General features: G+C 49.0%; 1 protein-coding gene across 3 annotated transcripts in view; it reads right to left on the bottom strand.

Annotated features, from left to right (window-relative positions):
* Window positions 1-18,565, bottom strand: part of FNBP1L (formin binding protein 1 like) — a 1,167,050-nt gene that overhangs the window by 62,965 nt on the left and 1,085,520 nt on the right. For all 3 annotated transcript variants that reach the window (XM_069641836.1, XM_069641837.1, XM_069641838.1), the window contains one exon: window positions 8,076-8,218. In XM_069641836.1, coding sequence (XP_069497937.1) covers window positions 8,076-8,218 — 143 coding nt within the window. The remainder of the gene's footprint in view (window positions 1-8,075; window positions 8,219-18,565) is intronic.

Below are 18,565 nucleotides of genomic sequence, written 5' to 3'. Positions count from 1 at the left end.
TGTTCAAGGCTCTGTGTCGCATATTGATTACTACTTTCTCCCTCACAGAATCACACAGTCTTGTCTCAGCCAAATATTCGGCCAGGGGGATTTCAGACCACTTGAAACTCCTCATGGAACTCGAAAATGGCCGGACCAGGCCAGCAGCAATGTGGAGGCTAAACACACTACCTAGGGGACCAAGAAGTAATGGAGGGGCTGTCTCGGAAAATCTCTTAATACTTTACTGAGAATGAGGGGTCCGTAGATAGCCCAGTTATACTCTGGGAGGGCTTTAAGGCAATGCTTTTGGGGGATTGGGGGGTGATATTGTTGATGGCAGCTGCATGACAGCAGCACACCCGGGAAATAGAGGAGGCAGAAAAACGGGCGCTACAGGTGAAGGAGTTCCTTGCCACAAGTACTCAGGCTTCACGGGAGTCCCTGGTCACAGCACAGGAGACTTTGAAGACTATGGCTCTTGACAACGCAAGACAGGCACACTGGGCACTACGAAGCCAAGACCATGAGTATGGTGAAAAGGCTGGGAAGATGCTGGTATGGCTGGAGAGGGGGTGAGGGGACGGGTTCAGTTGGTACAGGACTCTAATGGTACAGCATTAACAGAAGACGGGGCGATTGTAGAGGCGTTTGCATCCTTCTATGAGAGCTGTATACACCCAGAGGGATCAAGTTGGGCGAACAGACCAAGGTTTCTTCGGTCCCACCAAACTCCCCAGCCTAAAGGCACAACAGAGAGCTGGGTAAGATCCGTTTCAGTTATGACAGCAGGCGGCTGCAGCGCTCATGCAACTACAACAAAGCAAGACGCTGGGGCCTAACTGCTTCCCAGACGAAACCTGGAAGCGACTCAGACTAAGTCACAGGACACGTACACCATCTTTTCTGGCAGTGTAGAGTTGACAGGATCTTCTGCCACAGATCAGATCGGAGGAAGGCTTAGTGGTCTTGCCAAAACCTGGGAAGCCACCTGAGCAGTGTGCCTCTTATCACCCGATATTGTTGATCAACAGTGAGGCCAAAGTGCTGGCACTGGTTCTAGCCAAACACCTATTGGGAGTCGAACTCTTTAGTACACCCGGAACAGTGCGGGTTTATGCCCACTAAATCCACGTGAATGAACATCGGTAGAGTGCAAATGACGATTGGTCAGAGGTGACAGCTACAAACATCGGCAGCGCTCCTGGCAATTGATTTCGAGAAAGCTTTTGATTCGGTAAAATGGGAGGAACTCCGGAAACTTGTGTGACTTATGGGGTTTGGCCTGCTATACGCATCTCCTGAGGCTTTGGTTAAGGTCAAAAGGGTATTATTGGAGGGATTTACCCTTTAACGTGGAACAAGCAAGGATGACCCATATCCCCTTGTTCATTTTGGCTATGGAGCCACTGGTGATTAAACTCCGGAATGATCCAGAATGGGTAGGCTTCCACTGGCCCTGGGGAGGGGAGAACCGGCTTTCGCTATATGCTGATGACCTTCTGGTATATATGGGTGACCGGCGGCCTCCTGTCGAGCGTTCATCTAGACACTGGGCGAGTAACAGGCCTATTGTGGGCTTAGAAAGAACGAGCAGAAGTTTGTATTTTCCCCATTAGTTGGGGGTGCAGGGGCTTTCCCCCCGGACTGGCCCTTCCCAGTCTTGGAATCCAAGTACTTGGGCGTGCATCTGGGTCCCTCCCCGGAGGACTATCTCCGACTCAACTTCACCCCACTAATGGACCGGTTCTTGTCCGACGTGGCTCACTGGCAAACGCTTCTGTTGTCACTGATGGGTAAGGCGCCGCTTTTTAAAATGTTGGCACTCCCCAGATTTTTATATGTGCTGCAGAACACCCCTATGGTGATTCCTAGAACTATTTTCGGCACGATTGATAACTCCCTGAGGGCACTGCTCTGCGGGGGGGAAACCGGCACATATCACTCTTAGGACACTCCAGCGTTCGGTGTGGGAGGGTGGTCTGGGGATTCCCTGCCTCTGACGGTACTACTGGGTGGCACAAATGGGCATGGTAAATGACGGGCTGCACGGGAACGCAGGGCTGCCACATGTGGCGATAGAGAGGGGATTAATGGGGTGGGAGGGACCACCCAAGCAGAGATTATATGGGGACGAGACCACAGACACAGCCCGCCCCCCGGCTAGTTAAGCATACCAGGCAAGCATGGAACAAAGCACACCATGACATGGGGTGGGGGAAAAAGGCCCACATTGGATCAGCCTCCGTGGACCAATAGGTTTCTCCTGGAACTCAGGAATACTGGGCATTTCAAACAGAGGGAAGAACTGGGGGTAAGAAACCTCACCAATGAGGTTAAGCATGTGGCCCGCATCCCCTTCACGAAATTGCAAGGCACGTTTGGGCTGCGGGGGAGGGACTATTATAAATATGTGCAGTTAATCCATGCAATGAGGTTTCAGTTTCTTGCTCTGGGAGAGATACCCACATATTCACCCCCTAGAGGCGAATGCTTTCCAGAGCGCATGAGCGGAATGGTCAATTCAACTTTATATCAAGTACTGGTGGCCTTTGCTTCTCTGGAATTGTCCCGACTCAGAGCCAAGTGGGAAGGGAACGTGGGGATCCTGGGTCCGGCGGAGTGGGTCGAAGCATTCATATTCCCGAGAGAAATTAGGATGGCGGCCAGGTTACACCCGATTCAATATATAATATTTCACAGGGTATATTACTCGCAAACATCACTGGTGAGATGGAGGGGTGGGGGGGCGATGTGGTAGAACTGAGGGGTACCTTTTGTCACACTTTATGGGAACGTGCACAAATAGTTTTTGGGGGTAAATATATTCAGAGATTCTCTGCAATAATTGGGTTGGCGGTCCCCAGTGTTCTTAACTGGCTGTACTTGGAATCTGGGGAGAAGCTGGGTTCACAAGGCATGAAAAGGTGTTCCTCTCCACATAGCAATGATATGGGGCTCTGCAGATATTCTACGACTCGGCTATTGGACTGCCGAAAAGGACAGATGCAGGTCTCTTAAGCAACTTATTTATAGGGCCAGAGGTTGCCCACGGAAAATTCAAAAGGTGTAGGGCGGATGATCGACAGGCGTGAGATGGGAGGTGGAATTCACTATGTTACACGCTGCAGATAATGCCTGTAATAGCTACTTTTACAATATTGCATATGATTCACATGTATATGAGAATGACAAACCAAAGCCAACACACCCATGTTGTAATGTTATCCAAAAACAAAGTGAATTATTAATAAAAAAATATATAGAACACAGCTGTGGTGCTGTCAGTTTTCATCAGCAACTTTGAATTTCGAATAGTAGAAACCATTTGAGCGCCTTGAAAATGGCTAACAATTCCAGTATGTTTATGTGACATTGACTTTCCGTGTGTGACGAAAGTCTGAAACTGACCCATGGTGGCTCCCCGGCCCATAAATGTGTATGTGGTTATGGGAGGAAGTTGAGGAGGATCTTAAAATGCCACTCCTTGTTGAAGGTTCTCACGCATCCACCAGAGCAAGTCTGGTTTTCACTCTGAAAGAATTGCAATCCTTTTCCATTTCTTTTTATGGTCTAGTTCCTGGACCCATTAAACTGCTAAATGGAACTGAATCCTTCTCATCTTTAGACTAGCTAGCAGGAAGGCTAGAATTGAAGCAGCCATGAGATCAAGGAAGTGTTGAAACCCTTCCACAGAGGTGGTATTCTAAATGAGGAAGTGTGCCACGGACAGCTTTAAGTCGTGCATCCTTTGTTGTGTTAGGAATACTCTGCCTACGGTTGAGTCCTATCTGAACCCTATGAAGGTGATACTCTGAGTTGGGATAAACAAGATTTGTTGCGATTGACCAAAAGTCTGAGTGCCAAGAGCAGATCAAGCAACCCCGAAGCACTGCTGAAGCCCGACGATTCGAATCCGCTCTCACTCGCCAATCTAAGTAGATGTAAATGTGAATCCTCTTTGACCTGAGATGAGCCGCTATAGGACTCGTACATTTTGTGGAAACTCTGGGGGTCGCCTTTAGTCCAAATTGAAGGACTTACTACTGATAATGACGTAGGCTAAGGGCAAATCTGAGGAATATCTTGGGCACAGCAAAGATTGGAATATGAAGAGAAGCATCCTTGAGATCCACAGCGCACAACCAATCCCCTTGGTTCAGGGCAATCTAATGTGGGCTGGTCTGACCATCTTGATTTTTCAAATGGGAGGGAGAGGTTTAAAAAGACTAGATCCAAAATGGTCCATAAGCCTGCCTATTTTTCTTGGGAAAAGTGAAGAGGCAAGAGTAAGGAACAAGTTACTTACCTGTAACTGTTGTTCTCCAGCATGGGTCTGGCATGGATTCACATGCTCATGAATATTCCCCGTCGTCGGGCTGGGAATCCTCGGTAAAGAAAAAATCAGTATCAGTTTCGTTTCTGATCTGTCTTTCGTAGTAGTAACCAATCACTGATCTCTGCGTCATACTGACCACAGCCAATGACTGCCCTCTACCTAAGCCCCGCCTCTGGCAGCCATATTCAGATTTCTACCGCACGTTCAAGTGTTGGGATCCTCGTGCTATTGCTCTCGAGCGTTAGTGCTTTTTTCACATTTTTTCTCAGAAGAATTTCTCTTTTTTCGGTCAAAAGAGCCTCAAGCTCCACCGTCTCTTCATCCGATTAACGTGGACCCGTGTCGGATTCGTCTACGCCCCTTAAGGGTGAAGATTTCGTCGAGCCACGCTTTTGGAGGACTCCAGAAGTTTCTCAGGCCCATCTCAGACATGGCCCAGGAGAAGGGAAGCTCGACGCCCGGAAAGCTGTTCAGGGTCTGCCCTGGATGCCAGCTTCAGAATGTCTTTAAGGAGGACGAACACTCCCTTTGCCTTTACTGCCTACATGAGGACAAGACGCACGTGGAGAAGGACTGCGTTTTGCGGCAATATGTCGGAGCGGACCATGAAGGACCGCATCAACGTCTCGCCAACTGGCTGGAAGGAAAGAGCCCGTCAGGCGAGAAGAAGAAATCCGAGCGGTCTTCTAAGACCTTTGAGGGCGCCCTGGCGACGGGGGTCCAACAGAAGGCCAAACACCGCGAGTCCGCTGGCACCGAGCGCGCCGAACGGTCGGGCTCTACGGGCACCAGGCAGGGCGCATCCTCCCCGGCGCCATCAACCACGAGACAATGCTCTGGCTCGGGTAAGAGGAAGGCCGAGCACCCGGCGAAGCTGCTGGAGAGACCCCGGTCGAGCTCGAAGGCCCCATCGGAGGGGGAGCGAGGCGGTGAGCGCACCTAAGGTGCTGAAAGCCTTAATCCACCCGGCGTTGGAGGCAATGCTGAAAATCTGAAATCTCCAGCCAAAGGTCGATTGTTGGCGGCTGATAGCAAAGTGTCTGAGTTTGCTTGGCGTAGATGAACAGCTGCGTTGTTATAAGTCCAAAAGCTTCTCCTCCTTAGAAAGGGGATGAGAGCTCTGGGCAGTAAAAGATGCCTGGACGGCTTTGAAAACACAGTAGCAGACGCTACAACAGATGACCATTGCAAAGAATTGATCAAAAAGTCATGGGGCGCCAGGAGAGCTTGTGTTAGTGTGCGTCAATCCTACTGCTCACTGCAGCAACTGAATGAGGGTTTTTTGCAAAACCCTTAGCTTCCGCCAAAACCTCTTTCTTTAATAGGATGCCAGATTGGTCAGTTTTGTTAAGCAATAAAACGCCTGAAAGTACCCGTGGCTCAATGTCCGACTTCTCTGGAATTGAAAATCCCAGGAAATACTGAACCCCCACTTTCCTGCTATGAAAAGGCTCTGGCCGAAAGGGCAGCCTCTTCACTCTTGCCAGCATCATCATAGTTAGTGTCCACTTGAAGATTGGTGCCCTTTACTGGTTCCTCAACTGGGTTGACTCCTTTGAGGTGTTTCAGGCCAGTATGAGGGGTCTCAGGCTCTGGAATTGCCTTTATTGGAAGTAGTGTGTCCAACGGGCCCGTAGCTGCTTGACTGCAAGCAAGACAGTCACTGGCCTGTCACTGCAGGAGGGACCCTTCATAGGGTCTGAGTGCAAAATCCATTTTGAAAAGTTTCAACGCAGCACACACTGTAGGGGTCCATGATGAAGAAGATGCAGGGTCCATGATGAAGATGCAGGCTCCATGATGAAGAGGATGCAGGCTCCATGATGAAGAGGATGCAGGCTCCATGATGAAGAGGATGCAGGCTCCATGATGAAGGGTCCATGATGAAGATGATGCAGGGTCCATGAAGGCTGTGCTGGATACCAGGTAGGATGTCTGGCTGCAGTAGGAACCCCATATCTAATAGAGAAAGATGGAATAGGGTATGACGTCAACCATGAATATATCAGAGGACCACTCTACCCTTATAAAATCCTCCTTGCCCACAGTGTGTAGCAGAGGAATTTGAGCTTATGTGGAAACAATCTACTCTGGAGAAGAAGTCTCTGAAATCTCCTCATGACCCCAAGGATGAGCCAAGTTTTGGTGTGGCCTAGTCTTTAGCTGCTATTCTGATGGAAGGCCACCGTGATACTTGTAATGGTGCTTCCCTTGTGGAAGCGTGTGGTTTTGTCTCGAGGGATGACAGCTGCAGAACCTGGAACTGGAGACGCAGGGAGCTTTGCAGAGAGCTTTGCTCAAAACTGAGCTTCTCTTCCTCATAGACCCTCGATCTTTGGGGCGAGGCTCAGTAAAATATGACAAGCCCTTATAACCCACTCTGGAAGGTAGACTCCTTCAGGCTCTGAGGCCGGCAAGCTTTTGACACTGAGGCGTGACCTCAGGTAAAGTGGGCCCGGTACTAGTCCACGATGGGCCCTCTATGGTCCCTCTGGTAAGAGCCTAAAAGGCCTTGTTGACCTCTAGAGAGGACACCAGTGCTACCAATAGAAGCAGACTTGGCCTCAGAGCAGACCCCAGTAATGCAGTGGCTAACCACTGCAGGACTTGCGTCCCTCCTGTGGTATGCCTGATTTACTGACTGTGTGGGGACAAACTCTTTAATATGACCGGGCGTGGAAACGCAAAGCACCTCTCTCCACCAAGCCAACCTCTTGCGCAGAGTCTGAGGAAACAAGGCGTGACAAGAAGAGCAGGCAACCCACCGTTGTTGGGAGGCCTAGGCGATACAAAGTGTGCATGGGGATCCACTGTCGCAAAAAGCATGCAACATGAAGCGCAGGTTGAAAACCCGGTTACGCCTGTCATAAAAGCCTGACTAGCGTTGTTGGGTATCAAAGAATATGAATTTGAGAGAAAATCTGTGCAAAAACATCCAATCCCGGCGAAGTGGAAAAAAAGACTGACAGGTGTGGGTGCAGTCAACAGTGCTAGTCGCGCTGACCACGCAATGCAAACTTTTTTTTTAAAGGGAAAGCTACTCTTATGCTCTGCCAAAAGTGTTCCAGTCCCGTCCCAATAGGACGAACACCCAAAAGTATGGAGGAAAGGTGACATGACCTACGAGCATATTATGAATTTAGAGGTTCGGAATCTGTCCATTCTGTGAAAGCTCACTAACCTTAGGGCTACAGACATGTGCATGCCAGGGATTCAAGACCACAGCATAGACGGGACTGATACCAACAGGTACTTAGCTGTCATACAAGTCACCTAACCAATGTGTACGGTTCCTCCTATTAGAGCATGTAATCAGCCAAAACATTATGATCAGCACCCTTCGATGGCAGCTCTTCCTCAATGCTGCCAGACCAGGCACAACTTTGCTCCAAGTAGTAAATCACACATACTAGTTTCCTCCTTTCAATGAGCATTAACGTTAAGGGGCAAAAATTGCCTAATTTTATGATTACTGTAAAGGAGGGTGTATAGGAAGTGCTGCTCAGCATGTGAACCGTAATGATAATTACAGCTTGTAGATCACGATTAATATCTGGACCATTTTTAGGTTAACAAGCATCTGAATTATGATTGTTAAAAACAAAACAAAAAAAAGAGTACAAAATGAAAACTAAATCGAAAAGAAGGGCACGTGGTGTTGTAAGAGTGCACTGGGATTTTAAAAAAACATTACGCAGATAAGAGTTACACATGTAGGTGTATGAATGGCAAAGATAATGGCAAAGATAAATCATACCATCAAAGGGATAAATAGCTTTGCAATGTCCTATGGCTGGGAGAGGGTCATCATCAAATTCATCATCAAAGTCATTATGGATGTGAGCCTGTGGTTGAATTGGAATTTCTGGATTTGTATCTTCAGTGTAACTTCCTTCCGGGCTGAAACAGAAAAAACAATGGGTACAGAGTCATTACATGTATTAACATCAACACTATATTATATGTGTGTTATGTCCCAATTTTCCTTTTTAAAGCACACTCCTGTGAAATATTAGCCTTGGTCCCTGCCCCAAAACATTTCTTTAATGATAGTTTTTCATTAACAATTTAGAGCTACCAAAAAACCTAGAAAATCAACTCCTCAATGTGTTTGCAGAGAACCAGAATGAGCAGTTGCAAGAACTCAAAGCCACAATCAACAGCATAAATGCGATCTTGCATTGCACCCCTCACTGCACTGATCTACCCATCCCTCTCTTGCAGATTCACCAGATGCCTGGAGACATGCAGCAGAAGCACCATACATACCAGTAACAACCAACTTCTGTGTCAATGTAGAAGCAAAACTAACTTGGTTTCTCAGTTTGCATCTTATTAAACAGCTACGAGCCAAAGTTTTTTATTTTTTTTTAGAAACTTCTAGAAATCGGAGCGCAACTTCAAGAGGGACGGACAAGAATCAATTGTTCTAGCTTTTGAAGAGTCAAATATTTGTGCACGTTCACCGTGCCAAAGGAAGAGAAGGTAAGGAGAAGAGTTGGTAAAAGCGGGAGGAAATCGGTCCCTTTGTCACGTATTTATGTTCTCGTCGTGCCACTTGCCTGAACTGCAGTAATGTGGAATGCTTTTCTACTAACAATTTGGGATCTCCTAGTAACATTCCTTTTCCTAACCATTTAACTTATTTTCATGTCAGTCTAGCTCTGATCAAATAGCTTGCAAAAACCCTTCTCCTTTGATGTACAAAGGCCCGGACATTATTTTAAGGCCTCTCAGAGTACTGATGGGGAATCCGCAGAGCCTGTGTTCATCTCGAAGAATTGTATAATTTCCTTTTGTAGATCAGATCAAAAGGCTGTGTCCTTAAATCTCCAACTCCCTTATACCGGACCTCTCCAAAGGAATACCAAGTTGGGCACCCACCAGGGAGAGATCTGAGAGCATGCAGGCATAAATAGTGCAGGGACAAAATAGGAATTGGTGAATCGCGCTGTGCCTTCTTAGGTGAGAACGGCAGTCCGTAAGTACGCAATCAAAACAGAATCCTCAACGTCAAGTCACCCGTAAGTGATTTAATTCGCATAGGGTCAGCTGACACGTGTTTCAACTCGAGTCGTCCTCAAGGCTTCAGTGTTCAATGATTGGTGCAATAACCAGATTAGGACTTTTTTGTTGATTATGGTGATGTCTTGTGAACTAGACTCTGCTGGTACTTGATGATGCAGAGTTAATTCCTAATGTAGCTGGCTATATTTGGCGTGTTAATAAAAAAACCATTAGCGTTTTAGAAGATAAATATGGCGCCAAGACACTAAAACACGTGCGCCGCAGCAGGACTATAGTTTACAGAAAGCATTTAAGGCACTCCAAACTGCTTTTGAATGTTGTATTGGGGACCCAACCCAGGATGGCTGAGCAACAATAAAATCTTATTAACACAATGTGCCAAATATAGCCAGGAACATTGGGACTTAACCCTTCATCAAGTACCAGCAGTCTATTTTCACAAGACATCACCATAATCAACCAAAACGTCCTAATCTGGTTATTGCAACAATCATTGAACACTGAGACCTTGAGGACGACTCCGATCGAAACACGTGTCGGCTGACCCTGTGGGAATTAAATCACTTAGGGATGACTTAACATTGAGGATTCTGTTTTGACCGCATGCGTACATACTGTATTTCTAGCCTTCGGAGGCACAGCACGATTCACCAATTCCTATTTTGTCTCTGGCTTATTCAGTCAAGGTCTTTATGGGTAGACATTGCGGCATTGGTTACGAGAATATATATATATATATATATATATATATATATATATATATATATATATATATATATATATATATATATATATATATATATATATATATATATATATATATATATATATATATATATATAGGATACATTACTCACCGTAATCGTATTTCTGATGCTTGTATCTGCTTAGATTCACATGCTGTGCATAGGCCGACATCTAGTGGAAGCTGCGGAGTATTACAGTTTGTTTTTCGAAACTCGAAAATGGGCGTCGACACAGGCGTGCCAGTAATACTATCCCTAGTGTGACGTCCACTGTACCCAAGATCCCTCACGCGTCTAGGATCCTCAGATTGTATTTTTTCTGACAAGAGGAAGCATGAGGAGTAGCGTGAGTGCAGATAATCCAAGCAGATAGACAGAAAGGTAAGACTACAAGCAATCATGCGCCTTCTCTCGGAGGGGAGGAAGGGTGGGTCGCATGTGAATCTAAGCAGATACAAGCATCAGAAATACGATTACGGTGAGTAATGTATCCCTTCTGAGGCTTGTGGAATCTGCTTAGATCACATGCTGTGCATAGATTAGCGAGCAGTACCAGAAGAAGGAGGTGGGATGTGAGAAGGGTCATGAGCAAACGGGTGTCTTAGAACCGCTTGTCCCACTTGTGTATCTGTCTTGGAATGAGTGTCAATGCAGTAATGCTGAGTAAAAGTGTGAATAGAGCTCCAAGTAGCTGCTTTGCAAATGGTGTCGATGGGAACATTTGCAATGAAAGCCAGAGTGGCCCCAATGCCTCTAGTAGAGTGGGCCCTTGGCGTAAAAGGCAGAGTTTTTTCAGAAAGAGAGTAACACAGCTGTATACAGTTGATAATCCACTTCGAGATAGCGCCTTTAGAGACGCGATCTCCCTCTCTGCCTGTAGCTACGGAGACAAACAGTTGATCTGTTTTCCTTAGCGGTCTGGTTTTATTTACATAGAGGACCGCCCTACGCACATCTAGGGTGTGTAGTTTCACCTCAGCCGAGCTTTGCGGGTTCTGGAAGAAAGCCGGAAGCTCGATGGACTGGTTTACATGGAACTTTGATATAAATTTAGGTGAGAACCTAGGGTGTGTGCGTAAAACCAGTTTGTCTTTGTGGATAGTAAAGAAAGGATCCTGCACTGACAGAGCCTGAATTTCACTGACCCTTCTTATAGAGGTAATGGCTACTAAGAAGGCCGTTTTATAAGTCAGGTGTTTGAGACTACTTTTATGCATGGGTTCGAAAGGGGGGCCCATGAGCTTAGCTAGCACCACATTAAGGTCCCATCCTGGCGGTGGGTTCGAAATAGGAGGGTGAAGTCTCTTTACTCCTTCCATGAAGGCTTTAACTACTGGTACTTTCCACCACGACACCTTGTTATGGGATGTGGTGTAAGCCGAGAGGGCTGCCAGGTGTACTTTCAGAGAGTTAAAAACCAATCCTGCATCCAGCAGGTGGAGCATGTATGTCACAACGTTGGAAGGAGTGCAATCAACAGGGTTGATTTGTTTATTCTGGCACCAAATAACGAATCTCTTCCACTTGTCAAAATAACAGTGCCTTGTGTTTGGTTTCCTGGATTCTTTTAGGATGTCCATACACCTCTGTGGTAAATTGAGATGGCCAAACTCTATGACCTCAGGAGCCATGCTGCCAGGTTCATTGAGTTGGGTTCCTGGTGCACTGTTTGAACTTGTTGCTGGGACAGTAGGTTGTACCAGGCTGGGAGTTTGATGGGCTCGCACACCGCCATCCTGCGTAGGTGTGGAAACCATGGTTGTCTCGCCCACATGGGAGCAACTAGGATGAGCGTCATCGATTCCTTGTTCATCTTGTACACCACCTTCCTGATGAGGAGTTGGTGGAAAAGCGTACGCAAACATCCCTGACCAGTTCATCCACAGGGCGTTCCCTTGGGAGTCTGGCTGGGGGAACCTGGATGCAAATCCTGGGCATTGTTTGTTTTCGCTTGTGGCGAATAGGTCTATAGTGGGGAAACCCCACTGAGAGAAGAGATCTTCTACGATATCTCTGTGAAGGACCCATTCGTGTTCCTCTGGGAGGGAGTCTCTGCTTAGTGCATCCGCTAGGGAATTGAGCTCCCCTGGAACATGTGATGACAGGAAGATGTTCCGTCTGAGTGCCCATATCCAGATTTTCTGGGCAAGCTTGGACAGATTTGGCGAACGAGTCCCTCCTTGTTTGTTCAAATAGAACATGGCTGTCGTGCTGTCCGTCCGGATCTGCACCGACAAGTTTAGCAGATGGGGCTCGAACGCCCGAAGCGCTCGGAATACTGCCAGTAGCTCTAGCAGGTTGATGTGGTTCTTGGCTACTGAGTGAGACCAGAGACCCTGAGCTGTGTGGTGGAGATGGTGAGCTCCCCACCCAGTCAGGCATGCATCTGTAGTCACCACTGCCTGTACTTCGGGATCGTAAAAGGGTTTTCCCCTTGCGAGATTCTCTCTTGTCCACCAGTGTAAGCTCTGTACGAGTGTTGGCGAAACGACCACTAGATCGTCCCACTGACCACTTGCCTGAGACCACTGTTTCGCCAACCATTCCTGCATGGGACGCATGCGCAGACGCGCGTGGGGGACCAGGTAAATGCATGACGCCATCATGCCCAGTAACCGCATTGCTTTGCGTACCGTTATTTGTTGACCTGACTGATAATGTGGAATTTGCAGTAGTATATTCCGAATTCTCTTCCGAAGGGAAGGTCAACCCTTTCTGAGAATCTAGGATTGCTCCTAGGAACTGTTTTGAGGTGCTTGGCACCAGACTTGACTTCTTCTCGTTGATAGAGAAGCCTAATTCGTGGAGGAGGTCGATAGTCCTCTGAATGTTTGACCTGCAAATTCCTGGGGTTTCCCCCGTTATGAGCCAGTTGTCCAGATAAGGGTACACTGGGATTGCCTCCCTGCGTAGGTGTGCGGCTGCCACCGCCAGTACCTTGGTGAACACCCTTGGTGCTGAAGCTATCCCGAAGGGCAGTACCTTGAATTGGTAGTGGCGACTGTCCACCTTGAAGCGCAAGTATTTTCTGTGGGCTGGGAGCATGGAAATATGAAAGTAAGCATCTTTCATATCCAAGGTTGCCATGTAATCCCCCTTTATTAGGAGGGGGATTACCTCTTGTAGCGTGGTCATACGGAATTTTTGGGGCTTGACATACTTGTTGGCAGGCCGTAAGTCCAATACTGGGCGCATTGTTAAATCTTTCTTTGGCACAAGGAAGTAAGTTGAATAGATACCCTTTTTTACCTGGGACGAGTTCTATCGCGTCCTTTTCTAGCAGAATGGCGATCTCCTTGAGAAGGATCTTCTGATGTTCTAAGGAGTGTACTCTTTGTCGTGGAGGGTGGTTCCGGGGACGCTGCAGTAATTCTATACAATATCCTGTGGACACTGTTGACAGCACCCATCTGTCTGAGGTGATCCCTTCCCAAGCCTGGGTGAAGTTGGAAATGCGTCCCCCTACTGGGGTTGCGTGAGAAGGGACCCTGAACTGAGCGTCACGGCTTTGGTGGAGGCGTGCCACCTCCCTTGTTGGGGCTGCCTCTGCCTCTTCCACGACCTCTTTTGTTACCCCTGCCGTAACTCTGGGTAGACTGCTGGTTGTTGTTCCATTGTGTACCCTGTCCTTGGGCATAGTTGCCTCTTTGTGAATTTTGGCCGCGTGGGCGACGAAAATTACTGTTCCCCCTCTGGTTAGGGGGTTTGTTGGTAAGCTGGCCAAGGGATTTGAGAGTCTCGTACTCGTCCTTGGCATTCTTAAGTGCGTCTTCGACCGCTTTCCCAAACAATAGATCGGGTTCCACTGGCTTGTCTATTAATGAAGCCTGTGTTTCTGTTTTGAACCCCGACTGCCGTAACCACGCATGTCTCTTGATAACAGTACCTTCTGCTATCAATCTTCCTGCGTTGTCCGCGGCGTCGAAAGTTGCTTTTAATATGCAACCAGACACGGCTCTCCCTTCTGCCGAGATCCGAGCCAACTGGCCCTTTAACGGTTCAGGAGCAGAGGCTATGAGCGCCGCGACCTCTTCCCATTGATGGCAGTTGTAACTTGCCAACAGGGTGGTGGAGTTTGCAATCCTTGCTTGGTAGGCGGACGTTGAGGCTACCTTCCTGCCAAACCCGTATAGTCTTTTGCTCTCCTTGTCGGGAGGAGCTTCTGATGACGATAAGGGTGTCCCAGCCCTCTTCCGAGTGTTGGTAACCACTAGGGAGTCTGGTTTAAGCTGTCCTCTTATATAAAGAGGGTCAGACTGCGCTGCCCGAAAAAGTTTTTCGACTCTGGGGTTGACGGCTCTGGTGAGGTTTGGATTCACCAGGGATGGATCTATTCTACGTTGGATGGATTTAAGGATAGGGATGGTTTGAGCGACCGGCCTCCTTTCTCCCACCAACTCTTCTGCGAAGTCCCTTTCCTCCTGTACACCGTGGGTGTCGATGTGAAAATGTTCTGCCGCGCGAGCGAGAACTTCATTAAGGAGGGGCTGGTTATCAACTGGCGAGTCGGTAACTCGGGCTTCGCTTTCTACCGGGGAATCTACTCTGTAAATTTCCTGCTCGTCTTCTACCTCCTCCAGGTCCTCATCATCCGCATAGTATTCAGTCCCGGTTTGTTCCTCCATAATTGTAAACTCCTGGTCCCCTTCAGGGAAAGGCTGTCCTTGGTATCTGGGGTGTGGAGTAGAGTATGGAGTAGAGTAAGGCTGCACCTCGAAGGGTTCAGGTATTTCGAACCGGGCCTTTTTACTTAGGGGGATAGGATCAGAGGAGCCTGAGGGTGTGGCCCCTTGAGGGTCATACGAAAGGAAATGTTCTGGGTTCTTGTCATAAAAATCAGCTAAGGAAGACATCCTTGACATGACCCTGTCTATGTCTTCACTGGACCATTCTTTGGAACAGGGTATGGCTTTAGTAGGCAACTTAGAGGACTTATCAAGGGTAGCCTTGCTGGATGTTGATGTCCCAGTAGATTTATGTTCGTCTGTCTGCTTAGGGTGGAAGGATGGTCTTACAGGAGTGGAAGGCTGTGCTTTCCGCTGTTTCCCCCCCTCCCCGTGCGTGGAAAAATGTTTTCCCTGCCCCTTGGAGGCCCCAGAGACTTTCGACGCCTGGCGTCGAGGGTCGGGAGAGGTACCTTGTTTTGAGCGTGGGGCCTCGCTGGTGTTAACTGCGGCCTCGGTCTCCTGGAGCGCGGCCTGGGGGTGGAAGTAGTCTTCCGACGATCGAACTTCCGTTAATCTAGGGAGCGAGGCACTCTTGGCAAGAGTGGATGATTGCCTTGCGTCATGCGGCGATCTCGATCGAGAGCGCCCAGAGGACACCGAGTCGGACCGTTCTATCTGTGCCTCTTTCCGAGAAGTCGACGTCGTCGAGGTTCGGTTGGACTTAGTGTGCGTAGGGTGTGTAGGGTGTGTAGCGCTTGCGTCGCCGGGGGTCTTCCCCATAGCCGCCCTGCCGGACAACCTTCCGAGGTCGGGGACCTGCGCTCGGCAGTCTTTCGACGCCATAATGCCCTCGCCGTCCGAAAGTACGGCGTCGCTGCCATCGCTGAAGGCGCCCTCCGCTGCCATGGCTGCCTGCCTGGCGTGGTGGGCCCAACGCTTTGTCGAACGGTCCTTAAGTGTCTTAGGCTTAAACCTACTACACGCTCTGCAGTTCGCTTCGGGGTGGTCCGTCGGCAAGCAGAGATTGCACGTGGCGTGCCCGTCGACCCAAGGGTATTTGCGGTTGCACTTGGGGCAGAATTGGAAAGGGGTACCCTCCATACGCACCTTGAGGCAGCGGGCTGGTAAGTGTAGGAAATATATAAGGTGTACCTATATACCAAGAGTGAAGAGTATGTACCACCCCCCAATCTCCCTACTTGCAGGGCCGAGGCCAGCGGCCTACTAGGCCCGGGCCGAGGCCAGCGGCCTTCCGAGGCCCAGATCCGTCGTGCAGCAGCCGACGGTCGATGTCTTCTCCAGCCGTCGTCGAGGGTCGACGTTGGGGTGGGGAAGGATGTCAATAAATAATTTTAACTTCAATAATTAGCAAAAGTATGGCTAAGGCCAGGGAACTCCGCAAGATGCTTCCGACCAGTATGGCGGAAAAAAACAATCTGAGGATCCTAGACGCGTGAGGGATCTTGGGTACAGTGGACGTCACACTAGGGATAGTATTACTGGCACGCCTGTGTCGACGCCCATTTTCGAGTTTCGAAAAACAAACTAATACTCCGCAGCTTCCACTAGATGTCGGCCTATGCACAGCATGTGATCTAAGCAGATTCCACAAGCCTCAGAAATATATATATATATATCATATAGCACACTCTCTAGAGTACGAACCCATATACACTTTTTCCATAAATAGTGCAGTCCTGGATATCCAAACAGATATTAAAAAGTCATTAATTTTGGATACAGTGTCATGTATGGACTAACAAAAAGTGAAATCCTGAGCCACTTGTTTCTACTCCCCCACACATCTATTAACCTGTTAATTGCCAAGGACGAACTATCTCGTCCTTGACATTACCTCCGTAGTGCCAAGGAGGGGATAGCTCGTCCTTTTTGGCAATCGCACAAAAATAGTAATCCAACCCCCGGGCTATGTGAGGGAGAGGTCCCTCCTCATGGCCCGGGGGTAGGATTACCTTCAGTTTCACGTCGGAGTGCGTAATACACAGTGACATGAAACTGAAAGTAAATTCACTGCAGCAGCCATTTTCGGCTGCCTTCTCCCTCTCCTTCGATCTATAGCTTTTTTGAGCCGATGAGATCTGGGGAGACTGTCCCCTTTCCAACTACACCTTTATTTGAAGCATTGCTGGGCGTGGATCTGGCGCAGAGCGCTCGATCCGCGCTCAGCAATGCCACTGGACCACCAGGGATCCATTTGTGACATGGGAGGAGGCCCCATGGACCCCAAAGCATGGGACCACATGTATGGAGCCCCTTGGCGGGCAGATGGGCACAGAAACTAAAAATATATATATTAAAAAAAACAAAGTACATTTAGGTGGGGGGCCACTAGCCACCAGGTATTTTTCTTTCCATGAAAGGGGGGGTGGCCCTCTCCGCCCACCCTTAGTGGATGGGGGAGGCACAGATTTCTGCTCCCATCTGCCCTCAGGGAGGGCTACATGAGATGCCCCCCACCCATTTGGGGTGGAGGGAAAAGGGCCACCAGAAAAGAGTGGGCAGGCCCCCAATACATGGGGCTGCAGGTTTGGGGCCCCCCTGGGGCGGATGGGCGCCCATCTGCACCTTGGGAAGGGGCCAAACCAAAAGTAAAAAATAAAATAAAAACAATGTGTGGTTTTGGGGGAGTTCCACCCCCACTAGACCACCAGGTAAATGTTGTATCCCCCCCACCCAAAATGGAGGCGGGGGCAACTCATGCAGCCCCCCTGGGGGTAATGTCTGCTCCTAGGAAGGGGCATCTGACCCCAGGGAGGGCTGCATGAGATGCCCCCACCATCCATTTGGGGTGGGGGGAGCGGGCCACCACAAAACATGGGACAGGCCCCCCAATGGATGGGGCAGAAGCTTTAGGGCACCATGGGCACATTAATTTACCCAACTTCCCTTGGGGCAGATGGGCACATTAATGTGCCCATCTGCCCCAAGGAAGTTGGGTAAACCAACAAAAAATTTGAAAAGGCTAGGGTGTATTTTAGGGCGGCTGAGGGGCACCCTAAATCACCAGGGGAAAATGTAATGGTAAGGGGGGGGGGTGGTCCTCCCCCGCCTCCCCCGAAATGGAGGGGGGGCAACTCATGCAGCCACTTCGGGGGCAGATTTCTGTCCCTAGGAAAGGGCCAAATGTGTTTTTACTGGGGGGTGAGGTTCAGTAGACGACCAGGGATGGCTTGAAAGGGGGGACGTGATCAGAGAGTAGTAGTGATGATTTGTTTTTGCTGGGGTGACCGTAGGTAACAAATGTTTTTTGTTTCGTTCACAGCTTTTTCTACGCGACCAGCTGCAATGTTATGAGAGTACTGTTTTTTATTATTCTATGGTAAGGGCCCACTGTTAGTGGGGTGGGTGAGACTAGGGCTGGAATGTTGGTGGTGTTTGCGGGAGTGGGCCATCTGGGGAGATATTTTAGTGGGCTGTGACAATTGCAGGGGCAGGCCACAAATTGCCCCCCATGCCAGCAGAACATTGGTGCTTCCCTGGGAGCGGATGTCTCCCATGTGGGTTGACCGTCTGCGAGCCCATGCTGCACCTCTGGCTGTGCTACGTTACAGATGTCACCTCTGGGGAGGAATGGGGATCCTGCTGGGGCTCCGTGGACTGCCGCTGCACTTGGGGATGGTCAACTCACATGGGAGACACTTGCCCAAGGCCAGGTACGTGATCCCCAACCATCCTGGTATTCTGGCTTGCCTGTGTTACAGTTTCTCCCTTCATAAAAGGACAGGGAATATTCCGGGCCTCCCGGGAACCACCACTGGGCTTGGGGACGTTCAACCCACACTGAG

Source organism: Ambystoma mexicanum, chromosome 1q (assembly GCF_040938575.1).
Source record: "Ambystoma mexicanum isolate Mex_15411 chromosome 1q, UKY_AmexF1_1, whole genome shotgun sequence".
Lineage (NCBI taxonomy): Eukaryota > Metazoa > Chordata > Amphibia > Caudata > Ambystomatidae > Ambystoma > Ambystoma mexicanum.
Note: the sequence above shows the minus strand (reverse complement) of the source record. Positions and strands in the feature narration are given on the sequence as shown.